Here is a 13,400-nt window from a genome sequence, read left to right as displayed (position 1 = left end):
GGACCCGGAGCTGAGCGACAGTGCTGGGCGTAGTGCTGCCACTGTCTGTACTGTGGCTGATTTCATGTCTGAGTAGCTCGGTGCAGCTTTGTGTTTTGGGGACTGTCGAGCTTTCTCTCCCTCTCTACCTTGAGGCAGGAGGGCCTTCTAGAGGGAGACTGCTATTTGTGGGGATCAGTGCACCCCCGCCTTACCCACTGGTGACATTTCCGGCACAGTGGCAACGTAAGGCCCGTCCAGGAACTTGGGCTCGTTGTCGTTGATGTCTTGGATTTTGATGATGAACTCGGACTCCGGCTCCATCGGCCTGCCTGTGCGCCTGTCCAGGGCCTGAGCCCTGAGAGTGTACTGGGCCCTCTCCTCTCGGTCGAGCCTCTGAATGGCGTGGATGTCTCCAGTGGTGTCGTCGATGGTAAACACAACGCCTGCGCCTTCTCCCGAGAGGATGTATTTGATGGAGCCATCTCCCCGGTCCATGTCTGAATGAAGCTGAGGGGGAAAAGCACCGACCGACCTCTCAACAGGTGTCAAAAATAAACAGATTTTCAGTATGGTACAAGGGTATGATTTCCTTTCAAACAGGAAGACTTTTTCCCACTCAAATGTTTTAAATGTCTGTAAAGAACTAACCTGCTTTGAACATGGCTGTATCAAAGAGCAAATGTAAATTGATGAATAAGCAAAATTTCTCCGCTTCACATTCAGTATCCTCAGTACTATTTTCAAAGGTCCTCTCCCTGAGAAGTACAGAAGACAGGCGTTCTGGGTGTAGGACCCATATTGTATTGTACTGTGTCCCCTATTGTATCGTCACAAGTCTAATAAGAAGGAATCCAGCCTTTCCATTTAATCTTTTTTAAAGGATAAGTGTAAACATTTAAAAATGTAAAAGTGTTGATGTAAATTATTTTGGAATTTAAAAAACTTCAGGACAGCTCAAGGTGGGGCTGAGAAGCTGATGAAGCAGCTGATAAAAACAGTCTGTGGCCACTGTACCGTAAATACTGACGACTTCTGGGGGCCCTTGAAATTCTCTCAATTCCATGGCTTTCCTCAGCAGGACACTGCCCGCTTCTGTTGCCGGTGTCAGGATGGAGTTTTACAGCTGGTTATTATTCTCTGTGTCAGGGTATCTATCATTTTGATGGGACCCGTTTCTGGCCTTGTAATTGACTCACTCAAATCTGTATGTAGAAGGTTGTGGTAGGCACATGCTTTTATCTGCCCATCCAACTATATTTCCTCCCAGATTACTCTGTGATGACTCTGAAAATGAGCCCAGGGGCACAGCGCTCATTTTAAGCCCAGAAATAAACTCTTGCAGCTCTAATTATAAACAATGTATATAAGTGGCAAGAACCCTAGCGTTTTGTGCTGTCTTATAACAGTCCTTCTCTGAGAGGGCAACGAAAAGTTAGTTACGTGAGGTCAGTCACCACTTACTCTTGTTGCTGGGCTTGCATAGTTCAGTGATAAAGCCTGTGAGATTCAGTTAATAAAACAGACCAGTTTAGGCCAGAGAGGCAAATATATCTGGCCTGAACACTATCTGTATCAGTTATAAATTGAGTGCCCTTGACAAATTATGTAATGCTTATAACTCTCAAGCTCCTCGTATTATAAATGTAGAGAACAGTGTTAATTCTTCCTTTGAAGGTTTGTTGGGATCATTAGAAATTAATGTACGTAAAGCACCTGCTGCTGCTGAGTCGCTCAGTCGTGTCTGACTCTGTGTGACCCCATAGACGGCAGCCCACCAGGCTCCCCCGCCCCTGGGATTCTCCAGGCAAGAACATTGGAGTGGGCTGCCATTTCCTTCTCCAATGCATGAGAGTGAAAAGTGAAAGTAAAGTCGCTCAGTCATGTCTGACTCTTCGCGACCCCATGGACTGCAGCCCACCAGGCTCCTCCGTCCATGGGAGTTTCCAGGCAAGAGTACCTAGCTTTCCCATAATAGGAACGCTATCGGTGGGGGCAGTTATGACATGCAGAGGGAGGAGGGTGTGAACACGCCCGCTCTTCCGTCCTCCCTTCGAACCCCCAGGAGTGCAGCAGAGACGGCAAAAACGGCCTCTTGGCCATTGTGTTATGCGCAGCCCAGCGGTAAAGCTGGGGAAGGCTGCCTGAAGCACTGCTGGGACAGCGTTAGTCTGAGTGTTAAATGGCACGGACACCAAGGAAAGCATATTCACAGCATCTTGAGACCAGGATGGGCTTGCTTGGAGGTTGTGGCTGGCTTTGAGCTGATCTCAGACTGACTGATGGCCAAATCACACAAGCAGTGATTTTGCTGCCTAGAGAAATTCAGCTGTGTCTTATCCAGAGAAGGACATAAGAGAACAAAATTGACTGGAAAAATAGCTGTGGATTTTTTTCCTACTTAAAGAATTCTATTTAGAATATAAAGTCCTCACATTTCCTCGTTCCTTATACAGTATTATTATTTTTTTTCACATTCTACTTCTATTTATTTCGTTTAAGACAAGCAAGGTGCCTAGCTCTTATTGTGTAGAATAGAAAGTCATTTTATTTGGACCTGGCCACAAAGAAATGAAAATCCATTCCATCTGGAACTGTGTTCACAGGCAGAAGAATGGAATTGGGAGGAGGAAGATAAAGATCTAAGGATTAAAAAAACCCTTATATATTTCTGCATGTTTACATACATATGTACATACATATGTAAATATAAACGTGTAATTTGAAGGCATATAGCATAGGACTTTTACTTAGAGTGAACTAGGGCATGGCAGATTATCCAGGGGAGAAAGAAAGAATTGAAGCTGACATTAGAGCAAACGCCCAGGGTTGTTTGGAGATATTCTAGCTGTCATCTAAAAAGGTTTGTCCTGCGTACCTTAAGAAGGCGAAGCATCGCTGTGATTATCTTTGGCTGAGTTTGACTGCTCTGCCTACGGAGAGTGCTTAGTAAGTAACAGGAGGCTAGAGAGCTTTGCTGCTCAGGAGATGGTCCTGGTTCCTCGGGAGTCACTTGGCTGGCTGACGTCAATGGAGTCCGGGCTGAAACTGGATCTGTGATCTTTGGTTTTGTCTGTATTGAGAGAGGAATCTGAGGCCCTTTCTAGACTGAGTTCCTCGAAGTCAGGAGCTGTGTGGTTTTCATCTTCGTTTGAGTCTCCCGTGCAGCAGATGCTCGGTAAGCTTGTGTGAATGAGTGGGGTGTAGTACTGGAGTTAAAGCTTTTAGTGAACGCAGGTTGTCTTTGTCTTAAAGGAGCTGGCAAGCATCCCTCAGGCAGCTTCTGTTCGTCTTTGTGCACAGGAAAGGTGGGGGGAGCCTCCCAGAGAAGCAGGGCCACCTCCTAGGAACAGGAAGACCTGCTGTTGCTGTTGTTCAGCCCTGTCGAACTCTTCTCGACCCGTGGACTGTAGGCCGCCAGGCTCCTCTGTCCATAGGCTTCCCCAGGCAAGAACACTGGAGTGGGTTGCCATCTCCTTCTCCAGGGGATTTTCCCGACACAGGGATTGAACCCATGTCTCCAGTGGCAGGCGGATTCTCTACCTCTGAGCCACCCGGGAAGTCCAGCAGGAAGAGTACCAGCTGTGAAAAGTGCCTGGTCTACTTCCATGTAACTCATTTCTAGGGAATATACATTTGACCCTTGACATACGTGGATGTGAACTTTGAGGGTGCACACATACGTGGGTTTTTTTTCAATTATAAATACTGCAAACAGTCCTACGCGTGCACCTGTGGAGCAGAACCACGGATTCAGAGAACCATGAGTGAAGAGGAGCCGTGGTTATGGACCGAAGGCCAACTCTGGAGCTGCGCCTGGATTTTCCCACTGTGTGGAGGGTTGGTCCCCCTAACCCCACGTGACTCAAGGGTCAACTAAAATTGTATCAGTTCAGGATCTAGTCAGGGAAGAAAACCCACACCAGTCATTTTAGCAGAGAGAATTTAACATGAAGGATTGAAGAGGAAAAATGTTGAGGTATCACTGGAGATGATAACTAGTAACTCGAGGAAACAGCTTGTACCCCTCTGCCTGGGGGGGAGCAAAGGACAGGAGTTGGGGGCTCTTGGAACCTAGATGTTTGGAGGAGGCTGGGCTGGAGCCCTCTGAGAAGGGAGTGTTATCCCCTTGGACTGGGCTCCAGGGGTTTAGAGGTGAGCCACCCCCCTAGTGCCTACCTCACATGGAGCTGAGACTCCGACCTCTGAAAAGGGGGGTGTTATCCCCCTGGTCTGGGCTCCAAGCATTTAGAGTTGCTGAGAAGGGGGCGCCCTCCAGTGGATGTGTGAGGCTGGGGTGTGGAAATGGTTCCAGAAACCAGAAGCAGCTCCCACAGATAAAAGGAGCGAGTCCCTCTCCTCCTGCCTCTGGTTCTCCCCCTAGAACATTCGTCTCTCAGGACCCGGGAGCTGCTTGGAAACGGAGGAGCTGTGATGTGCAGAGTCCCAGCCCTGTGGAGTATGGGAAGGAGAATATAGAGCTGAGAGACTAGCCTAGTAGCCAGCACAGTGATGTGAACTGAACATCAGGTTCTCCAGTCACAGAATGCACATTTGGTTGCAAAAACTGCAAAGAAGAGATATTAACAGCTTTTCTCTCAGTCACTCAGCAAATTGGTACTGCGATAAAAATGTGCTTTATGTGTATCCAAACGTAATTCAGCTCACGCTGACCGAACACCAGCTCTCCGGAGGAAGGTGCGGAGCTTCGGGGATGGGGTTGGCAGCACACAGTTACCCCATCCTGGGAAAACAGCTTTGTTATCCTAGACAGAATAAGACAGCTGGATATCCTACTTAGCCTAACCTTACTTTCGTCTCTAAAAATCTTGAGCCAGAGGAGTAGCGAGTGACGGGAAGTACATGAAGCTCGACACGGGGGTGATGGCGCTCCTTTCCGCCGTCTTTCATGGTGCCTCGTATGGTTCCAGGAAGGCAGTGAGTGCTCACATTTGTGGTTAGACAGCTTCCACGCCCTTGTTAACCTCAGCGTGACTCTGGACCACAGATTCGTGCAGAGCACGAGCTCGCTGCATCCACCTCTTTGCATATGTCTATATAATCTTGCTTTGACTCGACACTGCCTTGTCCCTGGGAAGCCCAGTGTGGATTTTGTAAGGCCATACCAATTACAGCTGATAATTGTTGCCATACTCCTTTCTGAAAAAAGCAAATACTCAGGCAGGTTCTCTAAACAGATGTCTTCTAGAGCTCATGGTGATGAGCTGAAATGCCCCTGGGAGAGAGGGATGGGTTTTCTTTCAGAAGAAAGTAAGGGGGAAGGTGCCTGGGTGAGCGAGCACACACCTCCCTTCCTGTGCAGGCGACAGGCCCACTCCAGGGCGCCGACTTGCATTGAGAGCTGGTCGGCCAGGATGACTGTGGAGGTGCGGGGGATGGCCTGTGTCCCGGGGTGGTGGATTAGGACAGGGTAAGCCCCGATCTCGGGCTTCCCAGGGGGCGCTAGTGGTAAAGATCCTGCCTGCCGATGCAGCTAGATGGAAGAGACACAGGTTCGATCCCCAGGTCGGGAAGATCCCCTGGAGGAGGGAGGGCATGGCAGCTCACTCCAGTATTCTTGCCTGGAGAGTCCCATGGAGAGGGGAGCCTGGAGGGCTCCGGCCCACGGGGTCACACTGATCATGAGCACCTGAGCACGCTACACGGCTGAGAGCTCCCACCTTCAGGGAACAGGCTTGGTTACGTTTCTGGTCTCACTGACACCGTGGACTCTTCTGTGTGTCTCTCAGGGCGAGGTCTAAAGTCATGGCCACATACAGGCCAAAGAAAAAGAAAGCCCATGGCTTCGGTGTCAGATTTCCTATTAACCTTCTGTGTAACTTTGGGCAAGGACTGTAACCTCTCAGAACCTTCCCTCATTTAAATTATCCAGGAGAGGTGACTTATACTTACTTCCTAGCGCTGTTGCGATGACTGAACCACCTGCCCTGTGTGCATGGGGCTGACACACAGCACTGCGGTACCCCAGGAAGGCGTCGGGTCCCCTAGTCTTTCTGCATTTCCGCGTGTCCAGTTCTGTGCTAGGTGTGGAGTGTCAGGGAAATGTAGGCAAGGCCAGGAGGAGGTCTCAGTTTTACCCTTGGGAGAAGGAAGGAGGGCTCGAAATTGTACAACCACACAAAGCAATTACTGAATACAAAAGCATTTTCCAAAACTTATTTTAGCAGGAGCTATGAAGGAGATCAGCCCTGGGATTTCTTTGGAGGGAGTGATGCTGAAGCTGAAACTCCAGTACTCTGGCCACCTCACGGGGAGAGTTGACTCATTGGAAAAGACTCTGATGCTGGCAGAGATTGGGGGCAGGAGGAGAAGGGGACGACTGAGGATGAGATGGCTGGATGGCATCACCGACTCGATGGACGTGAGTCTGAGTGAACTCCGGGAGTTGGTGATGGACAGGGAGGCCTGGCGTGCTGCGATTCATGGGGTCGCAAAGAGTCGGACGCGACTGAGCGACTGAACTGAACTGAATGTGTGTCTAGTTGGAAGAAGTGTTTTACAAATACCGAGTTGCTAGAAATCTTTGAAACTCTGAATGGAAGATGTATTCATGATGGAAAATGCTTTTAAGCTGGGACCCTGAGGAACTCGAACATGGCTGAGCGGAGAGGAGGGGACGTGTGTCCCGGGCACGACAGCAGCAAGCGCACGCCTCTGGGGCAGGGACCGATGGGGTGTGTTGTGTCGGGCGGGTGAGGAGGCCAGCCTGACTGAGATCAGGGTGAGGCTGGAGCTGTCCCAGCGGGGGCTCATTCTCTGGCAGTGCTTGCCCTGTGTGCCGCGAGCTCTGATGAGCCCTGCAGAGCCGCAGTGGGCGAGGGACCTGATGGGAGGGAGCTTGAAGGAGATAAACGGCCCAAGTCCCGGGGGAGGGCCGGGAGAGCCTCCCGCACCGCCCGCTCAGTTAATCTAATCATGGAGACCCGGAGGACCACAGCGAGGACAGCTCTGGAGAGGATGCGTGACTCAGAGAAAGTGGCAAGGAGTAACTGACGGGACGTGCTGACAGGGGAGTGAAGGAAGAGGAGGAGAGGGAGAAGTCAAAGAGAAGTCACAGGTTCCGAGGCTCAGGGGTTTGCAGGTACGTTAGGTATGCGTTCCTGAGCCGCTTAGTTCCCGTAATGAACTCACTGTACTATGGCTGCGGCTGCTATTACTGGTCCTCACCCTACTCCTCCTACAGGGTAACGATCATTGAGATCTTAGTCTGGACCAGGCACGCTGCTACGGCACTGTCCTGCGTCAGTCAGTTTACTTAATCCTTATTACTGTACGAGGTAGTTGTGTCTGTGTGACAGGTACCGTGTTAGATCTTGTGGAGGAAATGGAAGTGATACCCTTGTCCTCACAGAGCTTATAGCCCGGTCTAAGGCTTCCCAGGCGGCTCCAGTGGTGAAGAATCTGCCTGTCCGTGCAGACAGGAGCGGTGCCGGTTCCATCCTTGGGTCAGGAAGATCCCCTGGCGGAGCCTATGGCAGCCCACTGCGGTACTCCCGTCTGAGAAGCCCCATGGACAGAGGAGCCTGGGGGGTGCAGCCTGTGGGGCCGCACAGACTCGGATGCGCTGCGTGCGCACACACAGCACTCCCGCGGCACAGATGCAGACAAACGAGTAACGTAGATACTGTCGGTTGTGATTAGAATGGGGAAAGCCTAATGGTAGTGAGAGGGTCCCCCAGGGGTGTGCCTTAGAGAGCAGTCAAGGCAGAGCTAGGTGTGAAATGAATCCTCGAGGAAGAATGGGAACCGACCCCTAGGGGAGCCCGGACGAGCGCGACTCGCGATGCGGGGAGGAAGGCAGAGCCGCCGGGCTGCGAGCTGCCGGAGGCTGCGTCCCCGGGTCTGGGCGGAGAGAGGCCGGCGGTCAGAGCCCCGGCTGAGAGGCGGGAAGGGCAGCGTGCCCGTGGCGGGGCCCGGCGGGGGGCGCGCCAGTGGCGGGGGCCGGCCGGGAGCGAGACACGTAGCAGGGGCCAGTGGGCGGCGTGCCCGTGGTGACCAGGGGCCCGTGGGCGGCGTGCCCGTGGTGACCAGGGGCCGGTGGGCGGCGTGCCACGTGGTGGGGGCCGGCGGGGGCCCTGCCCAGTGGTGACCAGGGGCCGGCGGGGAGGCTGCGGGAGGAGACCTCGTGAGAAGAGGGTGGGTCCAGGTGGCTCAGAGCGCAGCGGGAAGGCCCTGAAGGCCGGCAGCAGGGTGATGCGGTCTGTGTCGGTCGTGTCTGCCTCTGCGGCCCCGTGAGCTATAGCTCTTCGGGCTCCTCTGTCCATGGGATTCCCCAGGCCAGAACCCTGTAGGGGGTGCCATGCCCTCCTCCAGGGGATCTTCCTGACCCGGGGATTGAACCTGGGTCTCCTGAATCGCAGGCAGATTCTTTACTGTCTGACTCACATTTCAGAAGATCACGTGTGGAGAGGGGCCTGGAAGGAGGTGCGGGCAGAGGTAAGCATGCTGCTGGGGGACAGGCGTCTGTGCAGGTTGAGGTGACGGTGGGCGCGGGGGTGAGACGGAGGAGGGTTTGTTTGGCTCCGGACTACCGGGATCTGCAGGCGCAGAGACCGAGGGAAGGGGCCGCCTGACCAGCAGGGCCCAGGCTTAGGAACTGGGAGGTGGCAATGCCGCCACTGGGACGACCGAGGGCAGACGCGGTTCCGGAGGGAGATCGGGGACGCTTCAGGGGATGGAGGCCGAGGAATCCTAAATGCCGTGCGGGAGGGTTTTCCGTCTGAAGCTCGGACGAGTGGTCTGAGCCAGAGACGGAGGCTTCGAATTCACTGCTTTCGGGGTTTAAAGCCACAGGGGTGAGTGTAACCCCCCACCCCCGCGGGGGTGGGTGTGATGGGGAAGACGCCACAGGTGGGCTGGAGGACTGGTGAGGGGCTGAGAAGGAAGGAGGACGAACGAGGCTGTGAACCCATGAAGCTGAGGGAAGAACGTGAGTCAGGGAAGGGCTGGGCAGCCCCGTCCAAGGCCCCAGTGGGGCGGCTCGGTAAACTGGACCGTCAGCTCTGGGTGGGGAGGTCCCGAGGAGCCCCGAAAACATGGCATCTGTGCAGAGACAGGGCGGAGGGCAGCTACCTGGGCTCGGTGGTTTAGGCACTAAGTTCTGTCCGACCGTTGTGGCCCGGTGGACTGTAGCCCTCCAGGCTCCTCTGTCCATAGTGTTCTCCAGGCAAGAATGCTGGAGCTGGCGGCCATTCCCTTCTGCAGGGGATCTTCCTGACCCAGGGATCGAACCCGGGTCTTCTGCACTGCAGGCAGATTCTTTACCGGCTGAGCCACCAGGGAAGCCCCCCTGGGTTGAGAAGTGGGTGGAAGTGGAGGAAAGAACTTATGTAGACAACTCTTGAGAAGTTCTCTTATCCTTCAACATTTGAGGAAACAGGTTAACGGGACTTAGTGACCCGCCCAGAGTCACTCTGGAAGCAATCGGCAGAGCTGGGTTTTGCGCCCGCAGGCGTTTGACTCTGAAACCTACACTCTTAGCCTGTGTGCTAAGCAAGTGTTTAAGTTATTTGAATGAATTATTTATTTTCTAATTAGTTCCTTGTTTCCCGTGTTCTCTCACTTAGTTGCTTTTGCAGAATGGCCTCTGATTAACATCCAAATAAAGTAAACACAGGAGAAAGCCCCGATTAAAAATGAAATGATGCTGGATAAATCAAGGGATTTCGAGTGTAAAGTTTATAAATATATTCATTGATTGTCTCCAGCGATCCTAAAGCACAAGCTAGGATCTTCTGAAAATGAAGAATGTTTTATTCTTTCTTTTTTTTTTCATTAAATTTTGGCCTCAGGCAATACCTTTGGGAATGCTTTGAAAAAGACAAACCCTTAGCTTCTCCCCTTGCATTTCTCAGTTTACTTCTTCCTTATCCTGTTACTCCTGAGGCTGCTGCTGCCTGTGTGAGGACTTGAACAGTTCTTGCAGGACCCAAGTCCTTCCCTCCAAAAACCCAATTCCTAGCCTTTCCCACTCAGAACAGAGGCAAGAACAAGGAGAGAAGTCTTTCCTTTCTGACCGTATCTGACAAAGCAAAAACTAGATCTCAACTCTATGGGGTTGCAGAGTTGGACACGACTGAAGCAACTTAGCAGCAGCAGCAGCAGCAGCTGTCAATTAACATACCTCTAGTTTAAAACTGTCCTCAGGCCTCAGACTATGTGAGCTTTCATAATTCATATTATTATTCAATTTCAATATCCGGTATTCGGATAACGTATCGTTCTCTTTGGCAGTTCTTACCTTGCCGACATACAAAGGGTCAGTTCCAGTGTATTCTTCCAGAACAAAAAACTGGTTCCAAACCCAGCTCCTCTTTGTCCGCGGGTGTGGCTGTGGCTTGTCTGACAGGAATGCTTCTAGTCTGCCTGGCGGTGTCGGTGTGCCCGAGAGAACCGGGGTGGTAAGGTCCATCAATCCCCAGAAGTACAAGGACATGCCAAGTCCAAGCCAGCTCTTTGCATTGCTCATTCTACCAGAGGTCCACATGGGATGGCCAGGTTTTCAGAAAGTAAAGTCCAGGATGACAAAGCCACTCACTTCAGTATTTTCCAGATAAAAAAATAATGCAGTTTATTGAACACTTATGCTTCCCCAGTGAGGTCCTGATTCAAGTCAGTCTGCTTGAAGTTGACTTCCTGTCAAGTGAAGGAAAACACAGGCTGATGATGTCAGATTCTTTCCTGTGGGCTTATAGCAAGTTTGCAAGAAATGTCAGTAAATATTTGGCTTTTCTAGTCAACAAATGAAGGAGTCATAACATGTTACTGCTTTAGAAGTGTTTAACTAGTAAATAATATTTTGATAAAAATAAGACAACTTATCTTGATATACTCAATCCCAAACCTTCAAAAATGGATTTCAGCAGAAATAAAACTAGTGAATTCTTCACATTGGTAACTAGAGGGATATGCTGTATTATTGATTGGCTCTTTGAAATATTTATGATAAGACAACCTCCTACATTCTTAAAAATTGCACTCATTTCCAAAATTGACAACTAATAGTTAATATTTTCATTAGCCCAACTGCTTTTCTTGGTTCCTTAGAAAACCAAAAGCAAAATCTAACTATCTTCTTTTGCCACCCACAATTATATTTTGCTTGCTCCACGTTATTGATAATATTAAGAGTCAGACTTCATTCGTAAACAGCCATGGATCACTTCTGGTTTTAATCATTCTCTGAGCTCATGGTGGAATTTGAGTTTCACACTCTACTGCTTCAGCTCTGAAGCACTGATAGGGGCTGCTAATGTAACCTTTCTAGGATCCGAAAGGTCAGTTAATCACTGTATCATTCACAGTAGACTTTAAAGTGCCATCAGTCACATGCTTCCCTGGCCACAGGAGAGAGTTCTCGCCAACATTATTTTCCCCCTGAGCTGAAAGACTCATTTAGGCAAAGGGATGTTGACTTCTACCCTGGGGACACCATTTCATCAGTCAAACTTCTTTTGTTGCTATGAGGTCAGATTGGCTGGTGACCTCACTCCTGGGCTATGACCTCATCAACCTTTTCTTCCTTTACTTGGGCTGGATTTAATGAGCTGGCCTAGCACTCAAGTCATTCTGTCAGAACAGTTAGAGTGTCTTCTGTGGGCTTAATATTTTCACTGTTAATGTGGAGAACTGCTGTCATCTTAGAACAAATGTGTTTATTTGGCCATTTCAGACCCATGCAACTAGGTAATGCTCCGTTTCTACAAGTGGCAAAATCCATGCACTGATGCTAACTCAGTTACCACCTCCCACCTGTCGTCATCAGAACTCATGTTAGCTTTGTCTCAAATACTCACTATTGAAATAAACAAGAGAATTTATAAAAGAGATCCTGTAATCATTCCATGTAATATGCCATTTCACTTCTGTAGAAGAAATCATTTGAACGAGAGCAGATAAAGAGGAATAAGGTGGGGGAGACTATAGGATTTCTATAACAGAATGGGAGGCCGTGCCTCGTATCAGTTCTGGCTCCAGAGGCGGCTTGACTGTCAGGTGAAAGCAAGCTAGCTATGTCTTCTTCTGAGTGACATGTTGGTTACTATTAAGAACCGTGTTGCGCTAGAAAGGGGGTCGGCAAGCATGGGTTGCTCCTTTTCTCTTTAGACTGGTCCATGGAAACCCAGCTCACTGATTGATCCTTGTCTAAGGGGAGACCTTCTGGAAGAAGGAACCTTAACCCCAGACATGAATTAAAGAAGAAGATTGGTGAGAATTAGCTATGCTGTTGTAGGGAGCTAGAAGATGGACTAAAGGGCATTACCAAAAAAAAAAAAAAAAAGCTAGAATGAATCCTGGGATTGGCAGCCATAGTGGGAATATTCCATACCTTGGGAAACACAGACCTAGCTGTACGTTTGCGGATGTTTGCTAGACCAAAGGTCAGTTTGACCCCTGGTTCTGCTTTCATTACCTCTGGCTTGTTGACGTCTATGAATTTTTATTCCTCTATTGAGCAGGGAATGCTATTAATAGTTCTCCCATCTACTTCACAGGATGTGTGTGTGTGTGTGTGTGGAGTTGCTCAGTTGTGCCCGACTTTTTGCGACCCCATGGACTGCAGCCTACCAGGCTCCTCTGTCCATGGGATTTTCCAAGCAATGGTACTGGAGTGGATTGCCATTTCCTTCTCCAGGGGATCTTCCCAACCCAGGGATCAAACCCAGGTCTCCCGCATTGTAGACAGACGCCTTACCATCTAAGCCACCAGGGAAGTCCACCTCACAGGATACCTGTGAGGATTTGCTGGGACAGTATACGTGAACATGTTCTGTAAAGGACTAAGGCGCCAACTGACATTTGAACAGCCACACAGGGAAAAATTACTGAGTCATGTGTAGAAGTGATGAAGCTGAGCCTGAAACATATCTCTTGTACACTTTTGGGGCCAAAATTTATATATATATCTGAAAGGGCCCTATATATATATTATTATATATTATATATTATTTTACAGATCTCTGTGTCTGTGATAAGCATTATTGGGTAGTAAATTCTGGCCCAGACCAATTCTGTAATAGCCAAACTTTTCTCTTTTCTTTTTGATATGAGGAAACATTGAAGAATTATTTGAAAACTTTGTAGATTAGAGAGAATTTTCTTTTGGGGTCACACTTATCAAAGATAGAGCTCAAAATGTATATTAGTGCATTTCCTCTAATGCCTGTGTCTCGTACGTGTGCATTTTGTCTGAGCATCACTTTCAGTGGTTTGATGACTTTTTCTAGCTACTCTAACCATGTCGCTTTTGGGCTCTGAGTGAGCAGGTGCTTGTGCGTTGGGTGAGGGGGTGGGCCATGCAGATGTCCCGTCTCCTGCTCCCACTGCTAAATGTTCTGAATGGAATGAGTTTTGAGGAAATTTCGAGAGGAATGTTAGGGAATTTTAAGTAGATTTTGAGG

The 13,400-nt window shown here is 49.8% G+C and overlaps 1 protein-coding gene across 1 annotated transcript in view; it reads right to left on the bottom strand.

The window, feature by feature from the left end:
* Positions 1-13,400, bottom strand: part of CDH20 (cadherin 20) — a 216,137-nt gene that overhangs the window by 42,245 nt on the left and 160,492 nt on the right. The window contains exons 2-3 of the mRNA XM_027960778.3: positions 10,241-10,635; positions 195-489 (exon numbers count right to left, since the gene is read on the bottom strand). Coding sequence (XP_027816579.1) covers positions 195-489; positions 10,241-10,486 — 541 coding nt within the window. The 5' untranslated portion in view covers positions 10,487-10,635. The remainder of the gene's footprint in view (positions 1-194; positions 490-10,240; positions 10,636-13,400) is intronic.

Source organism: Ovis aries, chromosome 23, assembly GCF_016772045.2.
Source record: "Ovis aries strain OAR_USU_Benz2616 breed Rambouillet chromosome 23, ARS-UI_Ramb_v3.0, whole genome shotgun sequence".
In the NCBI taxonomy this organism is placed as follows: Eukaryota; Metazoa; Chordata; class Mammalia; order Artiodactyla; family Bovidae; genus Ovis; species Ovis aries.
This window is presented reverse-complemented; position numbering and strand designations above follow the sequence as displayed.